This window comes from Nomascus leucogenys, chromosome 6 (assembly GCF_006542625.1).
Source record: "Nomascus leucogenys isolate Asia chromosome 6, Asia_NLE_v1, whole genome shotgun sequence".
In the NCBI taxonomy this organism is placed as follows: domain Eukaryota; kingdom Metazoa; phylum Chordata; class Mammalia; order Primates; family Hylobatidae; genus Nomascus; species Nomascus leucogenys.
Window position 1 is genome coordinate 60,467 of NC_044386.1, and position 26,848 is coordinate 87,314.

At 45.5% G+C, this 26,848-nt stretch overlaps 1 protein-coding gene across 1 annotated transcript in view; it reads left to right on the plus strand.

Moving 5' to 3' along the window:
• PLEKHG4B (pleckstrin homology and RhoGEF domain containing G4B) overlaps positions 1–26,848 on the plus strand; it is a 77,543-nt gene that overhangs the window by 21,892 nt on the left and 28,803 nt on the right. Inside the window, 5 exon segments of the mRNA XM_030813853.1 lie at positions 14,656–15,883; positions 17,750–17,959; positions 18,107–18,230; positions 19,580–19,673; positions 25,978–26,061. Coding sequence (XP_030669713.1) covers positions 14,656–15,883; positions 17,750–17,959; positions 18,107–18,230; positions 19,580–19,673; positions 25,978–26,061 — 1,740 coding nt within the window.

Here is a 26,848-nt window from a genome sequence, read left to right on the forward strand (position 1 = left end):
ATTATTGTAGAGCTGTCTGTGTCTGTCTTCAATTCTGTTAGTTTTTGCTGCATACATTTTGATGGTCTGTCATTAGGTGTGAAAATGTCTATAACTGTTATATCTTCTTGCTGTATTTAACCTTTTATTAATATATCAGGTTCTTCATAATATCTTGTAACATTTTATGATTTAATGTCTATTTTATCTGATACTAGTATAGTCATTCCTGCTGTCTCTTGGTTACTATTTGCTTGGATATATTTTTCCATCTTTTCAGTTTGGATCTGTTTATGTCTTTGAATCTCAAGTGAGTCTTTTGTGGACACTATATAGTTGGATCACATGGGATTTTTTCAAAAATCCATTTTGCAGGCTGGGTGTGGTGGCTCACACCTGTAATCCCAGCAGTTTGGGAGGCCAAGGTGGGTGGATCACCTGAGGTCAGGAGTTTGAGACCAGCCTGGCCAACATGGTGAAACCCCGTCTCTACTAAAAATACAAAAATTAGCTGGGTGTGGTGGTGTGCGACTGTAATCCCAGCTACTTGGGAGGCTGAGGCAGGAGAATCACTTGAACCCAGGAGGCAGAGGTTGCAGTGAGCTGAGATCACACCGCTCAACTCCAGCCTGGGCGACAGAGCGAGACTTAAAAAAAAAAAATCAATTTTGCCAGTTTCTGTCTCTTGATTGGGTAACACGTTTATGTTTAAAGTAGTTACTGATAAACAGGGGCTCCTGTCATTTGTCCATTTGTTTTCTAGGTGCTGTATAGCTTTTTTGTCCGTTTCCTGCATTACTGTCTTCTTCAGTGTTCAGTTGATTTTTTGTAGTACAGGGCTTAAATTCTTGCCTCATTTCCTTTTGTGTACACTCTATAGCTATTTTCCTTTTGATTACCATGGGCATTACATTTATTATCCTAATGTTATAACACTAATTTGAATTTATACAAGCTTAACATTAATAACAAAAAAAATTCTGTTCCTTTACAGCTCTGTCTCGCCCCTTTTGGTTGCTGATGTCGGAAAATTACATCTTTATACATTATTAGTATCAAGTATTACTAATTATTATTCGTAGCATAAAGTATTAGTTAAACATAAACTAATAATTCTTATAAGTATATTAGTGTCTTAAATCATGTAGAGAACAAAAAGGCAGTTACAAGCCATTGTTACAGTAATACTAGCTTTCATAATTTGCATATATTTACCTGTATTGAGATCTTCATTTCTTCATAGTCCTTCAAGTTACTGTCTAATGTCCTTTGAGTTCACCCTGCTGGACTCCCTTGTTTCTGTAGGGTGGGTCTAGTGGTAACAAATCCCCCCAGCTTTTGTTTATCTGGGGATGTCTTAATTTCACCCTCACTTTTGAAGCATAGTTTTTGCTAGATACAAGAGTCCTTGTCAACAGGATTTTTTTCTTTTATCATTTTGAATGTTTTGACCCACTGCCTTCTGTATTTGAAAGATTCTGAAGCAAAATATGCCAACAATCTTATTAAGGATTCCTGTATGTGATGAGTCACTTCTCTCTTGCTGCTTTCAGGATTCTGTCTTTGTCTTTGTCATTCAAAAATTGGATTATAATGTGTTTTGGTGTGGGTCTCTTTGAGTTCCTCCTATTTGGAGCTTATCAGACTTCTTGGATGTTTGTATTCATGTCTTTCCTCACATTTGGGAAGTTTTCACACATTATTTCTTCAAATATTCTGTGCCTTTTTACTCTCCTTCTGGAACTCCCACTTTACATATGCTGGCTGCTTGATGGTGTCCCACAGGTCTTTTAGGCTTTGTTCACTTTTCTTTCTGCTGCCTGCTCAAATCTGCCTTTGAACCTCTTTAGTGAATTTTTCATTTCAGTTATTATACTTTTCAGCTCCAGAATTTGTTTGGCTTCTTTTTAGGATTTTTAATATCTTTGTTGATATTTTCATTTTTTCCATACATCACTTTATTTTCTTCACATCTTTCTTTAGGTTTTTGAGCATCTTTAAGACTGTTGTTTTAAAGTCTTTTCCTAGTAGGTCTACTATCAAGTCTTTTCCAGGGACAGCTTCTGATTATTTTTTCCATTGAATGGAACATACTTTCCTGTTTCTTTGAAGGCCTTGTGACATTTTGTTGAAAATTGGACATTTGAATCTAATTATGTGACAACTCTGCAAAGCAGACTTTCCCCCTCCTTTGGGGTTTGCTTTTTATGTTGTTGAAGTGGCACTGTTTTCTGGGGTAAATACCCGGGGTTCATCATCTCACACCAAGAAGAATAAGGACATGGACACACATGAGGAGTGAGTTTAGGAGTGGAGGTTTAGTAGGCAAAAGAAAGAGAAAGGAGAACAGCTCTTACTCTCAAGACAGAGAGGGGTGCCCAAAAGGCAAATCTGGCCTGTGGCAGAGAGCAGCAGATTTTATAGGCAGGCTTGAGGAGGTGGTGTCCGATTTACATGGGGCCCACAGATTGGTTGGACCAGGTGTGACATTTACATAGTGTGTGGTTGGGGGAGGCTGGCCACCCCACCCTAATCTTATGCAAATGTCTTTTCCACTTGGCCAGCGCCATCTTTCCTGCTCCTTACTATACACGTGGCTGGCAAAAGAAGGGAAGGTGGAGCTGCCATTTTGAACATGCCTAGTCCCAGGTAGCCTTTTCCTATTGGCACAACTGCCAGCATTCACCTGTATGAGCTTCCAGCTTGCTTGTCTATGTCTGCAGCTCGATTTTAAAGGCTGCTCTTTGTTAGAAAAGAAAATGATTTGGGGGCTGCTTTTCATTAAAAGGAAACGTTACCACGGACTTACTTTCCCTCACTATCTGCCTAATTTCTTCTTAACTCCTACATCATTGTTTCTGCTTATTGTTGGTTTTTATTATTATTATTACTATTATTATAGGCTGCCTCTGGGCCAAGGCCCAGCCTGAGGTGTAACTATAAGGTCATTTCAGTTCCTTCTGAGCCTGGTCCTTTCTTTGAGCATACATGGTCATTTTCTAATTTTCCTTGTATACATTTTTTTAAAATGTCCTAGTCTTTAATGTCTGGCTCACAAAAGGGGAAAAGAGAAAAAAATGAAAGGGGAGGCAAAAGGGCACCACCTCTTTAAACCCCCTGGAAGTCACTTCAGTGGCAGTGGTGGGCGGCGGCCGAACAGTGGGAAAGGTGCAACAGTATTGGTCTTGCGCCTCTTTGTCTACACCTCTGTGGTCACCAGCCACAGTGATTAAAGCACTGTTAATGAAAAGAGTCAAACTCTGTAAAATGTTTGAAGGGATTTATTCTGAGCCAAACATGAGTGACTGTGGCCCCTGATACAGCCCTCAGGAGGTCCTGAGAACATGTGCCTGAGGTGGTCGGGGTACAGCTTGGTTTTATACATTTTAGGGATATCGAGACATCAATCAAATAAATTTAAGAAATACATTGGTTTGCTCCAGAAAGGCAGGACAACTAGGGGATTTGGTGAATTTAAACATTTTCTGGCTGACAAATTGGTTGAGTTCTTCTAAAGACCTGGGATGAATAGAAAGGAAGTGTTCAGGTAAAGATAAAAGATTGTGGAGGCAAAGGTTCTTTTGAATCTTACAGTGGCTGCCCTTAGGGACAATAGATGACAAATGTTTCCTATTCAGACCTTTAAAAGGTACTAGACTTTAGTTAATCTCTTTAGGATTGGGAGGGCCTGGAAGAAAAGGATGTAGCTATGTTAATAGAGAGTCTTTACAGATGCAAATTTTCCCCTACCAAGGACAGCTTTGCAGGGCCATTTCAAAATATGGCAAAGAAACATATTTTGCGGTAAAATATTTTGACTTTCTTCTTTGTCACATGATGTTATGCCACAGTCGGATTGGAAAGTAGGGCTAAATAAAAACCACATGAAGAGAATTTATGGTTTGTAGGGCATGAAATCCCCAAACCCCTCAGACAGACATTTAGGCAAGATTAAAAAAATCAGAGCTTAGTCCTCAGCACTGATCCACTGTATTTGGATGACAGAGGTTTTCTTTTTTGTTTTTTGGGGTTTTTGGCCACTTTGGTTCTTGCAAGCTGCTCCAGGAGCACAGGCACAGCTGTCTGCGGGGCCAAGAGCTGAAATTGACCACAATCAACCACAATTTGCCCTTCATGCTTTTAGTAGACTGCAGAGTTCCAAAATAGTTATGGCAGACAGATTCTGCCAGTGCAGGTGTTGTCCGGATGGGGAGACAGACTGCTGGTGCCTCCTACTCCACCATCTTCCCAGAATCCTCCTCACAACTGGGATATTTTGGGAAAAAAAAAAATCTAGACAAGTTCTACATTCATATTTCTTCCTTAAGGTTTTTAAATTCTTGCTGCACTTTCAAGATACTGTAAGACAAAACAGTATAGGTGTGGTTAACCCAAGAAAGATGGTAGAGCTCTTCGATTCAGCAGATAATGTTTGGGGGCCTCCTGTACTCATCAGGGTCCTATCAGAAGACAGAAACCACACAGAAATTTAATCAGGACTGCTTCATATGGAGAGCTGTTATCTAGTAACAGGATCAACCATAAAGGGTGTAAACCAGAAATGAAATTCTAAGTCCCCCAACCATCTGAACAGATCCCCGCTCCCTTGGCCAAGGGATCCCAAAGAAACTGGAAGAACGAGTTCAGGCCGTGACAGGGAGGAGGTCGGACAGGCCTTGTCATACCCCCTCCCTTTGGAGTTTAGGCACAACTGACCAGCATTAGTATTAAAATAGAGATCAAAAGACTGACAAAACAGATTCCGTAGCAATAAGATACCAAATCTGAACCTGTGGCGTCACATGACAACGGGCCCTGAGGAAATGAAATTATTTTACTCCAAAATAGATTTATTTGCCATATTCTGAAGCAGCCTTGCAAAATTGTCTCTTGTGGGGGACCTTTGCATTCTGTAGAGAATCTCCTTCCTTTTCTAGGTCTTCTCCTGACCCAGGAGAGGAGTTTAACCAAGAGTCTGACGCCTTTTAAGGTACAAAAGGAGACATTTGCCAGCATTCTCGCTGAAGCCTGCTACTTAGAAGCTTCATCTATAGAACAAGAACCGTGGCTTTATCCCCCTTTATCTTAACTGGAGTGTTTCTTTCTGCTGACTTCAGTTCTTTAGGCAGAGCTTACCTCTTCCAACCAACTGCCAATCAGAAAAATTCTGAGTCCATCACCCCCGCCCTCCAAATTTGAGATGTCCTGCCTTTCTGGGCGGACCCAGTATATACCTTACATGTATTGATGTATTATGTCTTTGCCTGTAACTTCAATCTCCCTAAAATGTATAAAACCAAGCTGTAACTAGACCAACTCAGGCACACATTCTCAGGATCTCTTGAAGGTGTACCCCAGGTGGTAGTCACTTACATTTTGCTCAGAGTAAGGCTCTTCAAATATTTCATAGAGCTTGGCTTTCTTCATCAACAAGGGTCAATGAGAACTGTGAAGTATTCCCTAGGACTGAGGGAGAGCTCCCAAAGAGGAAATAAGCCTTCCCTAGCCCCCATCAAGATAGTGGTGGGTGAATGTGCATTAATGTATTTAAACCTAAAATATTTAGGCTATGTATGACCATTTTTTTTTTTTTATCATTGCCTGCCTTAGCAAACTAATTGCCAGTCCTGACCACTCACAGCTGGAGGCATCAGAGGAATGTACAACTTAGAATGTTGCAAAGTAGTCAGTAAAATCAGTGGGCAAGAGGACAGGCTTCACCCAGAATGTGCTTAAGAGTCACATATGCTCATGGGTCCCTCAGGAAAGTGTCTGTGTAGGTTTTCCCACCCAAGACCACATTAAATCCAGATGAGTCAGTGAATATGAAGAGAGAGAGAGAGAGAGAGAGAAAGGAACATGCTGTCTCATCAGAAAAAGACAGACTTACTTGGCTCAAGCAAAGAGTGACACCACAAAGAGAAGGAAATTGATTGATGGCAGAAACATGTAGAAAATTTACGATTCAAAAACATCAGAAGAAAAAACAAACCAAATAAAAGCTATTCTTTACATTGTCTTTGCTGAGGGCTTATAAAAATAAGTGAAACACTAAGAGCCAATAGAAAAATTGGCAGACTTGAAGAGATAATTTACAGAAGAGATGTTACAATTTAGCATTTAAAAAATACATAAGGAAACGGTAATAAATAATATTAAGCCAAAAAAGGAGTGTAAATTTGTTTCATACCACAGTAGAGGGAAGCTCATCCCTTAGCGCCCCTCATACCCTGGGAGGTCACCTGTCCCATTGCCCAGAATGAAGCTGAACTTTTGGGAATATTGACATTCCTGGCATGATATGCCTTTGTTGTGATCGAAACCTGTTAATTGTCTCAGGAATTTCAGGCTCCTGGACAGCTTTGTGAAAGCTCATTATAAAGAAGGACTCTATGCTTATTTTTAGCTGCTGAGCTGCAGCACTTGAATGATGAAGTTGAGTGGCCTCCTTTTAAATAAGAAAACTCTGGTTCTGACACTTTCCTTGATACTGTGTTGAAACAACTTGAGTGCACCACTTAGAGAAGACATCAAAATGAGAGAAAGATTTACCCTGTGTGATCTGCAGTTTTCTCAGGACTGGAACTATTCAGAACATGACTACAAGATTTATAGCATCTGGTCTAATTTGGCAGCAATCCCAGGGTAGCCAAAAGATTTACAATCTAAACCATGGCTAGTTTGGCCAAGGAGAATCACAGAATTGTGAATTGTATTGAGGCAAAAAAGAATGGTGTTCTTTCTCTATTTGTTTCCTTTTCAAAGCCTTGATGTACATTCCACTTGGAATAGTCTTGTCATAGTTCAGCTGTTCGTGTTATGTACATTATTATGAAATCACAGCTGATGCCCCACCCCTCTGCAAGTTCCCCTTGAAGAAGCTGCTTCTTTTTTTTTTTTTTTTTTTTACTTTAAATTCTAGGGTACATGTGCACAGTGTGCAGGTTTGTTACATAGGTATACATGTGCCATGTTAGTTTGCTGCACCCATCAACTCGTCATTTACGTTAAGTATTTCTCCTAATGCTATCCCTCCCCCAGCCCCCGAGCCCTGACAGGCCCTGGTGCATGATGTTCCCCACCCTGTGTCCAAGTGTTCTCATTGTTCAATTCCCACCTATGACTGAGAACATGCGGTGTTTGGTTTTCTGTCTTTGTGATAGTTTGCTGAGAATGATGGTTTCCAGCTTTATCCATATCCCTGCAAAGGACATGAACTCATGCTTTTTTTTATGGCTGCATAGTATTCCATGGTGTATATGTGCCACATTTTCTTAATCCAGTCTATCACTGATGGACATTTGGGTTGGTTCCAAGTATTTGCTGTTGTGAATAGTGCCGCAGTAAATACACGTGTGCATGTGTCTTTATAGTAGCATGATTTATAATCCTTTGGGTATATACCCAGTAATGGGATGGCTGGGTCAAATGATATTTCTAGTTCTAGATCCTTAAGGAATTGCCACACTGTCTTCCACAATCGTTGAACTAATTTACACTCCCACCAACAGCATCAAAGTGTTCCTGTTTCTCCACATCCTCTCCAGCACCTGTTGTTTCCTGACTTTTTAATGATCGCCATTCTAACTGGTGTGAGATGGTATCTCATTGTGGTTTTGATTTGCATTTCTCTGATGACCAGTGATGAAGAGCATTGTTTCATGTGTCTGTTGGCTGCATAAATGGAAGAAGCTTCTTCTGATCATCTCAATTGATACAGAAAAATAAGACTCTTTCATGATAAAAACAAAATACCCTAGGAATAAAAGGAAACTATCTCAACATCATAATAAAAGCCATATATGTAAAACCCACAACAAATATTGTCCTCAGTGGTGGGAGACTGAAACCTTTTCCTCTGATATCAGGAACAAGACAAGGATACGCACTTTCACCACTTCTTTCAACATGGTGTTTGAAGTTCTTCCTAGAGTAGTTACGCAAGGAAAAAAAAAAGTGAAAGGCATCCAAACTGGAAATTAAGAAGCAAAATTATCCGTTTGTAGATGACGTGATCTTATATGTGGAAAACCCTAAAGATTTTATAAAAAGTTGAGCTGTTAGTCCTTTGTTGGATGTATAGATTGCAAAGATTTTCTCCCACTCTGTGGGTCATTCGTTTGCTGATTCTTTCTTTTGTTGTGCAGAAGCTTTTTACTTTAATAAAGTCCCATCTATTTATCTTTGTTTTTGTTGCATTTGCTTTTGGGTTCTTGGTCATGAAGTTTTTGCCTAAGCCAATGTCTAGAAGAGGTTTTTTTGAAATTATCTTTTAGAATGTTTATGGTTTCTGGTCTTAGATTTAAGTCTTTAATCCATCTTGAGTTGATTTTTGTATAAGGTGAGAGATGAGGATCCAGTTTTATTCTTCTGCATGTGGCTAGCCAATTATCCCAGCACCATCTGTTGAATCGGGTGTCCTTTCCCCACTTGATATTTTTGTTTGCTTTGAGGAAGATCAGTTGGCTGTAAGTATTTTGGTTTATTTCTGGGTTCTCTATTCTGTTCCATTGGTTTATACACCTATTTTTATACCAGCACCGTGCTGTTTTGGTGACTCTGGCCTTATAGTTTGAAGTCGGGTGATGTGATGCCTCCAAATTTGTTCTTTTTGCTTAGTCTTGCTTTGGCTGTGTGGGGTCTTTTTTGGTTCCATATGAATGCAGGATTGTTTTTTCTACTTCTGTCAGTAATGATGGTGGTATTTTGATGGGAATTGCGTTGAATTTGTAGATTGCTTTTGGCAGTTTGGTCATTTTACAGTATTGATTGTACCCATTCGTGAACATGGGATGTGTTTCCATTTGTTTGTGGCATCTGTGATTTCTTTCAGCGGTGTTTTCTAGTTTTCCTTGTAGAGGTCTTTCACCTCCTTGGTTAGGTCTATTCCTAACTATTTTAATTTTTTGCAGCTATTATAAAAGGGGTTGAGTTCTTAATTCGATTCTCAGCTTTGTCATTGTTAGTGTGTAGTAGAGCTACTGATTTGTGTACATTAATTTTGTATCCTGAAACTTTGCTGAATTCATTTGCCAGTTCACGGAGCTTTTTGGATGAATCTTTAGAGTTTTCTAGCTATATGACCATATCATCAACCAAAAACAACAGTTTGACTTTCTCTGTACTGATTTGAATGCCCTTTATTTTTTTCTCTTGTCTGACTAATATCCAGAATCTACAAGAAACTCAAACAAATCGGCAAGAAAAGAAAAAAAAATCCCATCAAAAAGTGGGCTAAGGACATGAATAAACAATTCTCAAAAGAAGATATACAGATGACCAACAAATATATGAAAAATGTTCAACATCACTAATTATCAGGGAAATGCAAATCAAAACCACAATGTGATACCACCTTTCTCATGCAGGAGTGGCCATAATGAGAAAGTAAAAAAATAATAGATGTTGGCATGGATGTGGTAAAGAGGGAACACTTTTACAGTTGGTGGGAATGTAAACTAATACGACCACCATGGAAAACAGTGTGGAGATTCCTTAAAGAACTAAAAGTAGATCTACCATTTAATCCAGCAAATCCCACTCTTGGGTATGTACCCAGAGGAAAAGAAGTCATTATACAAAAAAGACACTTGCACACACATGTTTATAGCAGCACAATTTGCAACTGCAAAAATATGAAACCAGCTCAAATGCCCACCAATCAACGAGTGGATAAAGAAAATATGATATATATATATATATATATATATACACACACACATATATACACATATATATACATATATATGATGGAATATATATATGATGGAATATATATATGATGGAATATATATATATGAAGGAATATATATATGAGATGGACTATATATATGATGGAATATATGTACATGAGATGGAATATATAGATAGAATATATATATGATAGAATATATATATATGATAGAATATATATATATATATATGATGGAATACTACTCAGCCATAAAAAGGAACAAAATAATGACATTTGCAGCAACGTGGATGGAAGTAGAGACCATTATTCTAAGTGAAATAACCAAGAATGGAAAACCAGACATTGTATGTTCTCACTCATAAGTGGCAGCTAAGCTATGAGAATGCAAAGGCATAAGAATAATACAATGGACTTTGGGGATTCATGGGAAAGGGTGGGAGGTGGGTGAGCGATAAAAGACTACACATTGGGTGCACTCTCCACTGTGATGGGTGCACCAAAATCTCAGAAATCACCACTAAAGAACTTATTCATGTAACTAAACACCACCTGTTCTCCGAAACACCTATTGAAATTAAAAAAATGAAGGCCAGGCATGGTGGGTCATGCCTGTGATCCCGGCACTTTGGGAGGCTGAGGCAGGTGGATCACTTGAGGTCAGGAGTTCAAGACCAGCCTGGCCAACATGGTGAAACCTCGTCTCTACTAAAAATACAAAAATTGGCCGAGTATGGTGGCGTGTGCCTGTAGTCCCAGCTACTCGGATGGCTGAGGCACAAGAATCACTTGAACCTGGGAGGCGGAGGTTGCAGTCAGCTGAGATCGTGCCACTGCACTCCAGCCTGGGCAACAGAGTAAGACTCTGTCTCAAAAAAGAAAAGAAAAACCTGTCAGAAATAATAATTCATCAAAGTTGGAGGATAAAAAATCAACACACAAAAATCAGTTGTGTTTCTATACACTAAAAATGAGCAATCCAAAGATTAAGAGAACAATTTCAGGCCGGGCACAGTGGCTCATGCCTGTAATCCCAGCACTTTGGGAGGCCGAGGCAGGCAGATCACTAGGTCGAGAGATTGAGACCATCCTGGCTAACATGGTGAAACTCCATCTCTACCAAAAATATAAAAACTTAGCTGGGCATGGTGGTGGGCACCTGTAGTCCCCGCTACTGGGAGGCTGAGGCAGGAGAATGGCGTGAACCGTGGAGGCAGAGCTTGCAGTGAGCCGAGATTATGTCACTGCATTCCAGCCTGGGCGACAAAGCGAGACTCCATCTCAAAAAAAAAAAAAAAAAAATATATATATATATGAAAATGTCAGTACTACCCAAAGTGATCTACAGATTCAGTACAATCTTGTTAAAGTCTCAGTGGTGTTTTTTGCAGAAATAGAAAAGCCCATCTTAAAAATCATGTGGAATATCAGGAGACCCCCAAATAGCCAAAACAATTTTGAAGAAGAGCTAAAAAGTTGGAGGACTCACACTTCCTCATTTTAAAACTTAGTACAAAGCTACAGTAGTCAAAGCAGTGTGACACTGGCATAAAAACAGACACACAGACCAGTGGAGTGGAATAGAGAGCCCAGTAATAAACCCTCATGTATATGGCTAAGTGATGTTCTGCAGGGGTGCCAAGACTATTCACTGGGGAAAAGACAGTCTTTTCAATCAATGGTGCTTGGAAAACTGGATGTCCACGTGCAAAAGAATGAAGTAGGACCCTTACCTAAAACCCCATTTACAAAAACTCACTCAGAATGGATCAAAGACCTAAATGTCAGAACTAAAATTATAAAACTCTTAGAATAAAACATAGAGGAAAAGCTTCATGACATCTGATTTGGCAAAGATTTTTTAGATACGACACCAAAAGCACAACCATCAAAAGTGAAAAATAGGCTTCATCCAATTTTTAAAAAGGGTACTATTGCATAGAAAGGGCCTTATTGACACAGTATAAAAGCAACCCTCAAGGGAAATATTTGCACATTGTGTATCTGATAAGGGATTAATATCCAGAATGAATGAAGAATTCCAAAAGCTTAACAACAGAAATAACGCAAATCAAAAATGGGTAGAGGACTGAACAGGTATTTCTCCAAAGAAAATATACAAGTGTCCAATAAGCACATGAAGAGATGCTCAACATCATTAATCAGGGGGGAAACACAAATCAAAACCTCAGTTAGATACCACCTCCCGTCCATTGTGATAGCTACCATTAAAGGAAAAACACCACTGGGAAACAAGTGCTTGCAACGATGTGGAGAAATTGGGGTCCTCGTGCATGGTTGGTGATGACGTAAAATGGTGCAGCTGCTGTGGAAACAGTTCTTCAAAAGAGTGAATGCAGAATCACCCTATGATCCAGCAGTTCCACTTCTGGGCACCTACCCAAAAGAATTGAAATCAGGGATTTAAACAGATATTTGTACACCCGTGTTGATAGCAGCATTATTCACAACAGACAAAAGGTGGAAACAACCCCAGTGTTCGTGGATGGATGAACAAAATGTAGTGTATACACACAATGGAATATTATGCAACCCTCAGGAGTGCAGTTCCAATACGTGCTACATGCGGCATAGACAGACCTTGAGGATACTGTGCCAACGGATAGGAGCCAGCACCGGAAGGACAAATGTTGGATGATTCCACTTGTATGAAGTAGTTAGTCAAATTCATCAAGACAGGAAGTAGAATGGTGGGTACCAGGGGCTCAGGGGCAGGGGAATGGCAAGCTGGTGTTTAATGGGTTCACCGTTTCAGTTTGGGAAGATGGAAAGTTCTGGAGATGGATGGTGGCGATGGTTACATAACCCTGTGAATGTACTTAATACCACTGAACTATACCCCATAAACATGGTTATGCTGGTGAACTTCACATTATATCTTTACACACACACACACACACACACACACACACACACACACACACACACACCCCTCCCCACAGTCTCTGACTTCCCTCCTGCTCTGGGCTGTGCCACTGTCTTAACCTGGACCAGTTCCCTTCTACAGCGAAGAAACCCTATGCATATTGGAAATAGGGTTTGGAAATAGGGTTTGTCTCATCAAATATTTGATATGTAGAGACCTGTAGATCCCTGTGGGAGGGCAAAAGGCATGAAAGGCTACAACACCCTCCCATTTCTGTTTTCTGAAAAAAGTCTGGTGCGATTGCAAGGACAAGTCACAACGATTTTTTCAACAGTCACTTGTGCATTTTACGTCAAATCACCACTTCACAGGAACATGCCCTGGGCACCAACACTGCTGTGTGCCGGGCAATAGGATCGGGGACGGACTCTGGGAGCCAGACTTGGGGAGGCCTTAAGGACCGGCAGGTACCTGTCTCTTCTGGGGTGAAACCTGTGGAGGGGATGGAGGTGGCCCCACCAGGCGTCCAGCCCAGGACACAGCTCCTCGGGCTGCCTCGCAGCGTCTGGGGAGGGTGTCAAGGAGCCGCTTCTTGAACGGCTTGCTCACCGGTGTGAGGAACATGCGCAGACGTTTCTGAAAACTGGGTGGGCCGATGTCTGCATGGACTGTGGGTCTGGCGTGGAGGAGCTCCAGGGCCCACCCTGACATCAGACAATTAAATGACACTTGGAATTGCCAGTGGCCCACAGAAGACCCTGGGACCCGCCCGGCAGCTAATTTCTTCCCTCTGAAATAGATGAATATTTTCTAGTTTTCTGCGTTACATTACTTTAATCTATTCAGGTTATTTTGTGAAATGAGGGTGTAACTTTACATTCTTTAAGTCAAATTTGCCATATCAATGATAGTTCCGTTTTGTGCCTCCTATTCAGTGTATCCTCCTCCCCTTGCGTGAAGTTCGAGCTTAAATTCTGATAAAGGTTGAGGAACTTGTTTTCACTTCCCTAAGCCACCTAGGATGCTCATACTCGATTTTACATTCCAAGAGTTCAAGCCCAGCAAGATGAAAATGACTAGAAAAAGGCTTTTGAGAATAACCTTTCACCATCTGAATATGTGTCTCTTTCAGTGGCAAATGCACTTTTAAGTTTTTAGCGCATTTTTATTGCCATTCTGGAAAGCTGGGATTGTGACTTCCATCTGAGTCCCTGAGGCCAGCATAGTAAAGCTGAGCTGAGAATGGGCCTCGTGCTTGAGAAAAGGCACCAACACCTGAGGCATGTTTGTTACCAGGTGCAAAACATGATCGGTGGGTGGGTCGAACTTGAACTTGGTGTAAGATTCTGCAGAAGCAACTGAAACCCAGGCAGGGCTCTAGGCCCCAAGATGTTTACTGTATTTTAGTTTGTCAGAGCAACATTTGGGGAAAATAAACACTCAACAGTTAAGTGATCTGTGTGCAGTTTCTAATAGCACAGGAAATGCTAATGGAATCACATTGGGTGAAAATAGTTGAAGTACTCAATTGTAAATGGAGTGGGATCTCAACTATTTAAAGGGAACAGAGAAAATAACTGAAGTGAAATTCACCAGCACCCTGGCACCCGCACGCCTCGCTGAGGAGGCTGAGGTAGCGCCTGCAGCAGCCGGGAGCCACAGGGAACACCGGGAGTGCAGAGGAGGGAGCCCCACATAGGGTGGCCCTGACCAGGGCTGGCAGGGGCAAGTGTGGACGCCCAGCCCCTTGCCCAGGCTGGACCACTCTGAGGGACAACTCACCCTTCAGAGCTCCTGGTGGGTTGTGGCTGTGGCCCTCGAGCAGCCTCCTCTTCCCTGTCCTGCCCGCCTACCCCCAGCCTCCAGGAAGAGCTATACAATTGCTTTTTTAACTGACCCCTGAACCAAAGAGAAGCCCATGTTTTCTAGTCCCAGTGACCTGTTTTATGTTCCAAGGGACAGGACACCCCAGCCCCCATGAGACCCCTTCCTTGTGGGAGCTCAGTCACTGACCTTCCCGAGGGGTGGAGACCCAGGGCACAGAGGGGCCCAGGCCATGGCCGTGCCCACCACTAACCTCTTTCCTCTCTTGTCTCAGGCCAGGTACAGGGGTCTGGTCTTCCTGCACCCAGGCTGGCCGCTGTGCGCCGATGAGAAGGTGGTGGTGCAGCTGGCGTCCCTGCACGGAGTCAGGCTCCAGCCCGGGGACTTCTACCTGCAGGTCACATCGGCGGGGAGGCAGTCAGCTAGACTGGTCTTGAAATGCCTGTCCCGGCTGGGAAGGGGCACAGAGGAAGTCACCATCCCTGAGGCCATGTATGGTTGCGTCTTCACGGGGGCGTTCCTGGAGTGGGTGAACCGGGAGCGGCGCCACGTCCCCCTGCAAACCTGCTTGCTGACCTCAGGCTTGGCCATCCACCGAGCCCCGTGGAGCGACCTCACTGACCCTGTCTTTGTCCCCAGCCCTGGAGCCATCCTGCAGAGCTGCTCCAGCTGCACAGGTCCTGAGCGGCTGCCCAGCAGCCCCTCAGAGGCCCCAGTCCCCACCCAAGCCCTGGCAGGCCCCCATTTCCAGGGAAGCACCTCTTGCCCCGACACCCTGACCCCACCCTGCCGCCGAGGGCGTACGGGCAGCGACCAGCTCAGGCACCTTCCTTACCCAGAAAGAGCCGAGCTGGGAAGCCCCAGGACCCTGTCTGGAAGCTCAGACAGGGACTTCGAAAAGGTCAGCCCCTCAGAGCAGAGCCCACGGATGCCCCCTGAGAACGGGGGGTTGGGGGAGAGGCCGGACGCCGTGGATCAGGAGGATGGCCCCAAGGCCCTCACCGTCCACACAGACCTGGGCATCCCGAGCAGCAGGCGGCAGCTGCCGGGGGACCCCACTTTTGTGCAGCCTAGACGCTGGTTTAGGGAGTCATACATGGAGGCCCTGCGGAACCCCATGCCCTTGGGCAGCTCTGAGGAGGCCGTCGGGAACTCGACCTGCAGCTCCCTGGCTGGAGCCAGCAGGGACCTGGGGACTGGGGCAGCAGCCAGTGGGACCCAGGAGGAAACCTCCGGCCCCCGGGGAGACCCCCAACAGACCCCAAGTGTAGAGGAGAGGCACATGCCCAGCCGGGCAGGTCAAGGAGCTGCAGGGCGGACCTTTCCGAGGAGATCTCGGTCCCAGGAAAGGGCACCCAGAAGCTCTGGAGGGGCCCAGGCTGCAGCCTGCCACACCTCCCACCACTCAGCAGGCGCCAGGCCTGGGGGCCGCCTAGGAGGACAAGCTGTGGGGACCCCAAACTGTGTCCCGGTGGAGGGTCCCGGCTGCACCAAAGAGGAAGGTAAATGCTCCCCACCCCCTCCCCTGCGCACCCCCACAACCTCCCCTACACACCAACACCCTCTCCCCTGCACACCCCACAACCTCCCCTGCACACCCCCACCCCTCCACTGCACACCCCCACCCCCTCCACTGCACACCCCACAACCTCCCCCTGCACTGTCCCCCTCCCACCCTGTCACAGTTTTGTTTGGTCACTTGATCCACAAGAATCCTGTCTCCATGTTCATACTGGCACTCACGTTCTAGAGACCAGAAGTCCAACATCAAGCTGTAGGCAGAGTGTGTCCCCCCTCCGAGGCCCCGGGGCACCCTTCCCGCCTCTTCCAGCTTCTGGGGCTCCAGGTGTCCTGGGCTGTGGCTGCAGCCACCTGACCGTCCTTCGTGGCCTCTTCCCCAGTGCCTCTCTGACTCGAATCTCCCTCTCCTTGCTCTTGGGCACCCATCGCTGGATTCGGGGCCCCTCTAAACCCGGGACGACCTCACATCCAGGTCCTTAGACTCAGTTTCCAACTGGAGGCCACATTCACAGTTCCCAAGGGTTAGGAGAGGAAACGTGACGATTTAAAAGACTTAAGTTTGCAGGACAAAGTAGGAAAATAATGACAACGTATTTCTTAAACATTTCAAATATTTTTTCTTTTTTTTTTTTTTTTTTTTTGAGTAAAGAAATATCCTGTGAGTAACACAACCAATGATTTTGGAAAGAAGGAAAAAATGTGAACACGCTGATGTAGGCTTCAGTAAGTAGGGCCACCCAACCTCAGGAAGGTGACGGGCTCAGCCCTCCTCTCCGTGGGCCCCCACGCGGTGCCTGGAGGCAGCCACGCCTGGCCTGACCAGGGGCTCGGAGGCAATGGCACCACAGCCCTTGGAGACAGAAGGGTGGCCCAGCCCATTCCAGCCACCTCACGAGAGCCTTTCGCCTTCGAAGTTAGGCTGCTGTGCCTGGAACTTCTGACGGGTCCCAGCAAGTGCGGCACACACACGGGACCTACTGCAGAAAGAGCTTTGTAACAAAAGTAGTCACTTGGGAGCAACGCTTCCTGAGAGTATTCTATCACCTCACTGCAATTCAGCCAAAGTGAAAAGAAGTCCTAACCCCTCCCCGTGGTTTGCAGCCCCTCACCTTTCCTTTGTATTGATTTTCTTCCCTGTTTGTACTGGGCAGAAAAGACACACACAATCTTGCAGCACCCCGTGCAGTCACACACACACCGTAACAACCACACACAGTCACATGCCTCACATGATCACATGCTTGAGTTCCACATACCACACACACGCACACGGAATCACACACCACACAGTCACATGCCTCACATGATGCATGCACACACAATCACACCAGTCACATGCTTCACACGATCACACGCTCGAGTTACACATATCACACACGCAATCACACCACACGCAGTCACATGCCTCCCACAGACTCCAGAGTTCCACATACACAATCACACACAACACACCAGTCACATGCCTCACACAATCACACGTGTGAGAGTTACACATACCACACACGCACATGCAATCACACACCACATGCAGTCACGCACGCTGCACTTTGAGCAGATGAGTAGGGATGAGATGACCCGTTCTTCCTAGGGCGTCTGCAGGTAGTGAGCGTGTCTGTGAGCTGGAGACTCCGTCTCCGTGGTGATGCTCCGTGTCCGCCCGATGATGCCGCATGCCCTGTGCAGTGGGACATGCTTTCACTTCCCATGTGAAGTGGGACAAGTCCTCACGGAACCCCCTACTTTCATACATGTTTTTGTCCCATGGTTCATAGCAAGCTGAGCATAGCAGCTGCTTTCAACGCGCAGGAAAACCTTCATCTTTGACACGGCCTCTTTCCTTTGTCCAGACGTTCTTGCGTCCTCAGCCTGAGTCATCACAGACGGCGGCAGCCGCCATTGCCCCCACCCCAGCGGGCCTTCCGATGTGCCTGCCCAGCAGCCACACCCTGAGCAAGAAGGGTGGCCACCCGGCACAGGAGGCTTCCCCAGCCAGGTGCCCAAGCAGGTGCTGGACGTCAACCAGGAGCTGCTGCAGTCTGGGGTCGTCACCCTCCCAGGTGAGCATGGGCTGCCACTTGCCCAGGTGAGCACACACCAGGCCCTCCTGTCAGGGCGGATCTCACATCTAAGCCAACAGCACAGACCCAGCTCACCACCTCGTAGGAGTGAAGCCCTTGGCAGCTGCCCTGTCTCTGTCTCCACAGGGACCCGAGACCGTCACGGCAGAGCAGTGGTGCAGGTCCGCACCAGGAGCCTGCCCTGGACCAGGGAACACTCGTCCTGCGCTGAGCTGACCCGCCTGCTGCTGTACTTCCATAGCATCCCCAGGTGGGACGGGGGGCCAGGCCCCACCCTGCAGACCCATGGGACCCCAGCTGCATGTGTGTGGCAAAGCGGGGGGCACGGGGAGGTGCCAGCTTCCATGGCCAGACTCTGCCTCTCCTAACCTCATCTTTCAGAGCAGTCGGCACCCATGTGCTTCCAGCCTGGATCTCTACACACCGTTTCTTGTCTTCTGTACACATCCTTCCCAGCGACACCCACAATTAAACACACCTGGCTACGGGGCAGACGGGGCAGACGGGGCACACTCACTGTTTGGACCAGGACTCAGCCATCCGTGTGATGTGCAGCTTCTGCCGGCTTTGAGTCAGGGTTCCCTTGTGTCCTTGGCTCACAAGAGTGCTATAAGATCAGTGTCCAGAAACACAACTTAATTAGAATGTCAGTTAATCCTGGAGTTAGAGCTGAAGAAGTTTCTCAAAGAACACACACACACACACACACACAGCTTTTTTTTTTTTTTTGAGACAGAGTCTTGCTCTGTCGCCCAGGCTAGAGCACAGTGGTGCACTCACAGCTCACTGTAGCCTCAACCTCCTGGGCTAAAGCGATCCTCCTCCCTCCTCAGCCTCACCAGGCTATATATTTTTTAAGACTAGTCAAGTGCAGTAGTGAGAAGGGGGGAAAGAATAGAATAAGGTGTTTGATCTGTAATGTGTGTGAACAATTAAATGAGATAACTCACTACCTTCAGACCAGCCGAACACTAAAATTTTTTAAAATGAATATATCAACTCACCCAACCTACCATTCTCTCCTGTTAAATTTTGAACTGCAGTTTCCAATCACAATAACAGAGACAAAGCTTTTAAATTGGAGTTTTCAAAACCACGTGATGGTATTTTTAGTTTTAAAAGATGTTCTAACAGTCTTAGCTTGGCTCTGGATAAGTAAGGACCCTCCTGACTGATCTCAAGCTTCCGTCTTGGGAATAGGCCGTCCACATCCCATCAGAATCACCTTCTGTGCTTACGTTAAAGCCCAAACAAATAAATGAGAGCAAGAAGGCCCTGAAGTCCTTGCTCCCTTGATGGAGCAGGGCCCTTTTCGTCCATCCGGGAGCACGGGTGGGTGTTTAGGGGAAAGGAGCCCCAGCCCCACATGCCCAGAGACACTGTCTGACGTCAGTAGCCGGTTCCACGAGAGGAGCAATGGTGGTGCCTCCAGCTGATGGGCCTGCACCTTCGGGAAGTGGAAGATTGATGTGTATAGAGAACCCCTAACTTCTAGAGCTGAAAGGAAACCAGTAACAACTGGCCTCAGAGGTGGAGAAGCTCGTTATTCTAAGAGATTTAACCTTCAGTGGTTAAGATCGGCTGTCTTTCCCTCCCCAGGAAGGAGGTCCGGGACCTGGGGCTGGTCGTCCTGGTGGATGCACGCAGGAGTCCAGCCGCCCCTGCCGTCTCCCAGGCCCTCGCGGGATTGCAGGTACGGCAGGGTTGTCACGTCCCTTGGGCGTGCAGAGCGTCGTAGGGCCATGTGCCACTGGGGCCGCCCGCATTGTGGTTCTGGAGTAGCCAGTCCACAGGCTTAGTGTGAAGATTCGAGACGGGGGCCCCTGTGCAGAGCCCCCTCCTTCTTGGGGTCTTCCCAGTGAGTCCAGCTCTTGCTCTCCAGGGCCAGGCACAGACACTGGGGAAGGTGGGCTTGGCCCATCCCCTGGGGACTTGGGGAAGCTCCATGCTCGGGGCCACTGCAAACCTAAAAAGCAAAGCCAGCCAGGCCCGGGTGGTGGGCACCTGTCCCAGGAGGGCAGCGCAGCCCCATCCCTGCCCAGTGCAGCTGCCCCCGCTATGCCCCTCCGTCAGGATGGAGGGCGTGGCATCACCCTTCAGACAAACGACAGAGGCAGGAAGGGGCAGCCATAGCTCACTGCAAGAACGAACCAGGGTGGGGACGAACCTGGCAGCCCCAGACAGTGCCATTGCCACAGGACCCTGCAGCCTCAAACCCCCAGGCTCAAGCCGTGCTCCTGCCTCAGCCTCCAGAGTTGCTAGGACTACAGGCGCGTGCCGCCATGCCTGGCTAATTTTTTGTATGTTTACTAGAGATGGGGTTTTGCCACATTGCGCAGGCTGGTCTTGAACTCCTGGACTCAAGCGATCCACCCACCTCAGCCTCCCAGAGTGCTGGGATCACAGGCATGAGCCACTGTGCGTGGCCTAGGGGCCCTGCACTGAACCATAAGCAACATCCAGAGGAGATGGGAAGCGCTGGGGATGGGAAGATGCCGCTGCCTGAGCAGGGGCAGATGGGAGCCCAGAGACAGGGAGAGAGGACAGGGGGGTCCAGGGACAGGGACAGGGAGGGGACGGGGACAGAGCCCAGGGTGCCCTCTCCCATGGCCCACCTGCTCTCTGCAAAGCTAAACCCATTTCGCCCTTGCTGTCCCTGCTGAAGATGGAGGCAGAGGCTCCTATACTCACTGAGGAAACTCAAGTTTAGGGACACCGGGTGGCAGGTTGTGCCAGGAAAGATGTCAGTCAGGGACAGCACTGGCAGAGCTCACCCCACCGTGGAGCCCTCCTTCCTCTCCTCCTCCATGGTCCTCCCTCCTCTCCCCCTCCGTGGTCCTCCCTCCTCTCCCCCTCCACGATCCTCCCTCCTCTCCCCCTCCATGGTCCTCCCTCCTCTCCCCCTCCATGGTCCTCCCTCTTCTCCCCCTCCAAGGTCCTCCCTCCTCTCCCCCTCCATGGTCCTCCTTCCTCTCCCCCTCCATGGTCCTTCCTCTTGCCACTTGCAGTCCTCCCTCCTCTCTCCCAACCTGTGGTCCTCCCTCCTCTCCCCCAACCTGTGATCCTCCCTCCTCTCTCCCATTCTGCAGTCCTCCCTCCTCTCCCCCATTCTGCAGCCCTCCCTCCTCTTCCATCCCGTGGTACTCCTTTTTCTTCCCCTCCTTGGTCCTCCCTCCTTTCCACCCCCACAGTCGTTCCTCTTCTCCCATGCTGCAGCCTTCCCTCCTCTCCCACACCCTGTGACCCTCCCTCCCCCGACCATGGTCCTCCCTCCCCTCCACCCCCACGGTGGTTCCTTCTCTCTCACACACTGTAGCCCTCCCTCCTCTCCCCACCATGGTCCTCCCTCCTCTTCCTTAACCCTGCAGCCATCCGTCCTCTTCACCACTGCGATCCTCTCTCCTCCCTGCCACACAATCCTCCCTCCTGTCCCCACTGTGGCCCTCCCTCCTTTTCTCCAACCTAAAGTCCTCCTTCTTTCCCCTGCAGTCCTCCCTCCTCTCCTCCCCCATAGTCCTCCCTCCTCTCCCCCACCCTGCAGTCCTCCATCCTCTTCCCTAACTCTGGAGTCCTCCCTCATCTCCCCCCTCCTCTCCTCCTCCACAGTCCTCCCTTCTCTCCCCAACCCTGCAGCCCTCCTTTCCTCTCCCCTCACCTGACAGTCCTCCCTCCTTTCTCTCCACCCTGCTGCCACCACTTTTCTCCCCCACACTTCCCCCTTGCATCGAGCCTGCCTCCCCTCGCCTTAGAGTGAACCTGCCTCTTGTTCCCTTCCTCACTGTCAGTCCTGCCTATGGTTGCTTCTCACTTTCACAGTATGTGGCTCTTCTTAGAAAATCTCAGTGTCCTACCTGAGACTTGGAGGAGACAGGCTTAGTCATGACCCCCGTTACAGAGTTGGATCCACTCAGGTTGGGCCCTGCAGTGGCATCCTCCAGAACTGCCTGGCAGGGTGGCTGGGCCAGCAGAAATCGGCTGGCCTGGGAGCAAGTGACAAGGACCTTGGGCTGGACAAGGGGCTGAGGTGACTCCCTGAGGTCAGGAAGGGGTCACCAGGAGGAGAGAGCACAGGCCGAGGTCCAGACAAGAAGTGCCACGAGTTGGGTTGCACCAGCTAGGCTAGACAGGAGTCCCCAGTGCACAGATACTGTCAGGAAAGCCTCAGGGAGGCCCAGAGCCAGGGGAGGCACTGATCAGAGAGGTTCTGAGAGATTCTCAAGGCCTCCAAGAAAGGAACATGAGGCCCTGCACCACAGCATGAGTAATGAGCTGTCCCTGGTTGGGCACCTGGGCAGTGGTCTGTGCTTCACCTAGACAAAGAAATGACTGACAGTCAAGGAACAGATGCTAAGGGAGGAAACAAAGCTGACCCAGAGGTTTCCTGGGCACAAGAGGAATCTGGAAGAGCCCACACCTGCTGAGCAAACCTAAGGTAGTGACATCAGAGTGGAAAAAAGAATACATATGTTTATTGTTAGCATTCACCAAAAAGGGTTCACAGTGCATTGCTCTAAAGCTCAGTTAACTTCTCTAACACAAGGTAGACACAGTGTGAAGTGCCAAAACTCAGTTTCCATAAAACTTTTTACAAGCATGTAAGTTCCTTATTGACTTTTTCGAAAGAAATTCACGTAGGAAATACATCCTAACTCATTCTGTGATACCAACATTACCCTGATACTAAAGCCAGCCAAAGACACTAAAAGTAAAGAAAACTGCAGAGTAATATCCCTTATGAAGGTTGATGCAGAAATCATCTACAAAATACTAGCAAATCAAATTCAGTAGCAGGTTGAAAGGATTATACACCCTGACAAAGTACAATTTGTTCCTGGAATGCAAGGATGGTTCAACACATGAAAACTGATCAGTGTAAACAGAATGAAGGGGGAAAAACACATGATCATCTCAATTGATGCCAAAAAAAAAAAACAGCATTTGACAAAATTCAACATCTTTCATGATGAAAGCACTCAATATACTAGAAATAGAAGGAAACTACCTCAACATAATAAAAGTCATATGAAAAATCTACAGCAAATATCATACTCAATGGCAAAAAAACTGAAATCTTCTCATCTAAAATCAGGAACAAGGCAATAATGCCCACTTCTATTCAACATATTACTGGAAGTTCTAGCTAGAGCAATTGGACAAGAAAAAGGGGGGGTGGGGGGGAAGAGGCATCCAAACTGGAAAGGAAGAAGTAAAATTATCTCTATTCCCAGATGATGTGATCTTGTATGCAGAAAACCCTAACAATTCCACAAAAAAAAAAAAAAAAAAAAAAAAAACAATCAATAAGTTAATTCAGCAAAGTAGCAGGATACAAAGTCAACACAAAAATCAGTCACACTTCTATATGCTAACAGTGAGCAATCTGAAAAGGAAATTAAGAAAACAGTTCATTTACAATAGCATCAAAAAGAATAAAGTACTTAGGAATTAACCAAAGAAATGAAAGACTTTTTCACTGAAAACTACAAGACAGCTGAAAGAAATTAAAGAAGACATAAATAGAAAGATATCTCATGTTCAAGGATTGGAAGACTTAATATTGTATTGAAATATCAATACTACACAGTGATGTATAGATTCAGTGCAATCCCTATCAAAATTCCACTGATGTTTCTTGCCGAAATAGGAAAACCTATCCTGAAATTCATAGCGAATCTCAAAGGACTCCAAATAGCCAAAACAATTGTAAAAAAATAAAAACAAAGCTGGAGGACTCACAGTTCCTGATTTCAAAACTTACTACAAAGCAACAGTAATCAAAAAAGTATGGCACTGGCATAAAAACAGACATATAGAACAATGGAATAGAATAGAAAGCCATGAAACTAACAATCATATACATAACTGATTTTTGAAAAGCGTACCAAGACCATTCAATGGAGAAAGGACAGTCTTTTTTAACAAATGGTGCTTAAAAAACTAGATATTCACATGCAAAAGGATGAAGTTAGATTCTTACCTAAACACCATATAAAAAATTAACTCAAATGGATCAAAGACCTAATTGTAAGACCTAAAACTATAAAACATTTAGAAGACAATATAGGGCAAAAGCTTTCTAACATTGGATTTGGCAGTGATTTATTAGATATAACATCAGAGGCACCAGCAACAAAAGAAAAAATAGACAAATCAGACTTTTCAAAAATTAAAAAATGTACATCAAAAGACACTACCAGACAGATGTGGTAGCTCATTCCTGTAATCCCAGCACTTTGGGAGGCTGAGGCAGGAGGATCGTTTGAGCCCAGGAGTTCAGGACCAGCCTGGGCAATATAGTAAGACTCTGTCTCTATGAAAAAAAAATAAATAACCTGAGCATGGTGGTGCATGTTTGTAGTCCCAGCTACTTAAGGGGCTGAGGTGGGAGGCTCGCTTGAGCCCAGGAGGTCAAGGCTGCAGTGAGCCATGATCATGCCACGGCACTCCAGTATGGATGACAGAGAGAGACCCCAGCTCAAAAAAAGTAAATAAGAAGACGCTATCAACAGAGTAAAAAGGCAGCCCACAGAATGGGGGGAAATTGTGGCAAATTATGTCCCTGATAGGAGATTAATATCCAGAATATATAGAGAACTCCTAAAATTCAACAACCACAAAAACCAAACTGCCCAATTCAAAAATGAACAAAAGACTTGAATAGACATTTCTCCAAAGAAGATATATACATGGCTAATGAGCACATGAAAAGATGCTCAGTGTCATTAATGATTAGAGAAATTCAAATCAAAACATGCTGAGTGAAATAAGCCAATCACAAAAAGACAAACATTCCACTTCTGTGAGTACTCAGAGTAGCCCAGACCCCAGAGACAGAAAGTAAAATTATGGTTGCCTGGCACCAGGGGCAGGGGGTAATGGAGAGTTTAACAGGTGCAGGGTTTTGCTTTTACAAGATGAAAAGAGTTATGGAGACGAATGGTGGTGGGGGTTGCACTACATTATGAATGTACCTAAGACTGCTGAACTGTACACTGAAAAACGATGATGATAGTGTTTCACCACAATGAAACAACTGAAAATATACACACATCTGTTAAAGAACTTGTATATAGAATATATACAGTCTCAAAACTCAGTAATAAGAAAACAACCCAATAAAATATGGGAAAGGATTTGAGTACTCTTCACTGAAGATGATACACAGATGGCAAATAAGCACATGAAAATATGCCCAACGTCATTAATCACTGGGGAAATGCAACTGAAAACCAAAATGAAACACACAAAAACAGTAACAAATGCTTGGTATTGCTGATGGAAATGCAAAATGGTACAGCCACTCTGGAAAACACATACTTATCACATGAGCCAGGAATCCCACTACTAGATATTTATCCAAGAGAAATGAAAACTTGTTTATAGTGACTTTACCCATGATTGCCAAACACTGGAAACAGCCCAGTTATCCTTCAGCTGGTGAATGGTTGAACAGATTGTGGTGAGGCATACCATGGAATACTGCTCAGCAAAACAGAGGAACAAACCCTTGATCTCCACAACAGGGACAAGTTCCTAATGCACAATGCTAAGTGAGAGAGGCCACTCCTGCCTGAGTCTATTTATGTCTAGAAAAGGCAAGTCGGTGGAGACAAAAGCAGGTCAGTGGTTGCCAGGGGCTGGGCATAGGGGAGGGCTTGGCTACAAAGAGGCACAAGAGAATTTTGGGGTTGCTTAACAGTTCTTTGTCTTAATGGTGGTGATGGTTACATGACTATGCTTTCGTCAAAACTTACAGAACTATTCACTAAAAAGGGTGACTTTTATTGTATGTAAATTATACCTCGATAAACCTGATACATTAAAAATTCATAAGGGCAAATAATTTACATTTCAGGGCAAAGTCAAGTATGTTTTATGCACTGTAGATACTCTGGGAAACTATGACAGAAGGAGTACCACTCAAAATTGGGCAATTCTATTAATGAAGTTAAAAATTAGAAAGCTAATCAGTAATATTTATTTCTTATTTATTTCAGAACAACACATCTATAATTCATAGTATCTTGCTGTTGGTAGATAAAGAATCTGCATTTAGGCCTGACAAGGATGCAGTAATTCAGGTAATGGTTTAGACTGTGGGAACCTGAGTGATGGATAAAATTAAACATTAAGGCACCTAGATGAGATGAAACACATGAAGGAATTTAGATAAGTTCTAATTGCATCCATGTGGGAGCCTGGAAACCTACTTCCTACCCCATAAGTTCTGGCAGGAGCCCTGCAGAGTATGCCATGGAAAACTTAAAAATGTTTCTTTTCCACCTCATATGTTTTCTTTCCTTCTCTTTCTTTGTATCTTTTTCTTTTATCTGAAAACATCTTCATTTGGCCTCATTCTGAAAGGGTATTTTTGTTACATCTAGAATTCTGGTTTGAGAGGAGTTCTGCTTTTCCCCTCAGCACTTTAAAGATACTGCTCTCTTGCCTTCTGGCCTCCATAATTTTGGAAGAAAAGTTCATCGTAATTCAGATCATTGTTCATCTCTGAAGTGTGTTAATTTTCCTTTGGCTGTTTCCAAGGTGCTTCCTTTCTTTTCAGCAAATGGACCGCAATGCGAGCGGGCTTGGTCTTCATTATCCTGTTTAGGCTTGAACTCTTAAATTTGTGAATTCATGTCTATCACCACATTTAGGACCTTTTTAGCCATTGTTTCTTTCTTTTGTTTTTTTCCTTTCCTGAGACAGCATCTAGCTCTGTCACCCAGGCTGGAGTATGGTTGTGCAATCAGCGCTTACTGTAATCTCAAACTCCTGGGCTCAAGAGATTCTCCCACCTCAGCCTCCTGGGTAACTGGGACTGAAGGTGTTCACCCCCACACCAAGCTACTTTTTTTTTAAGAGACAGGG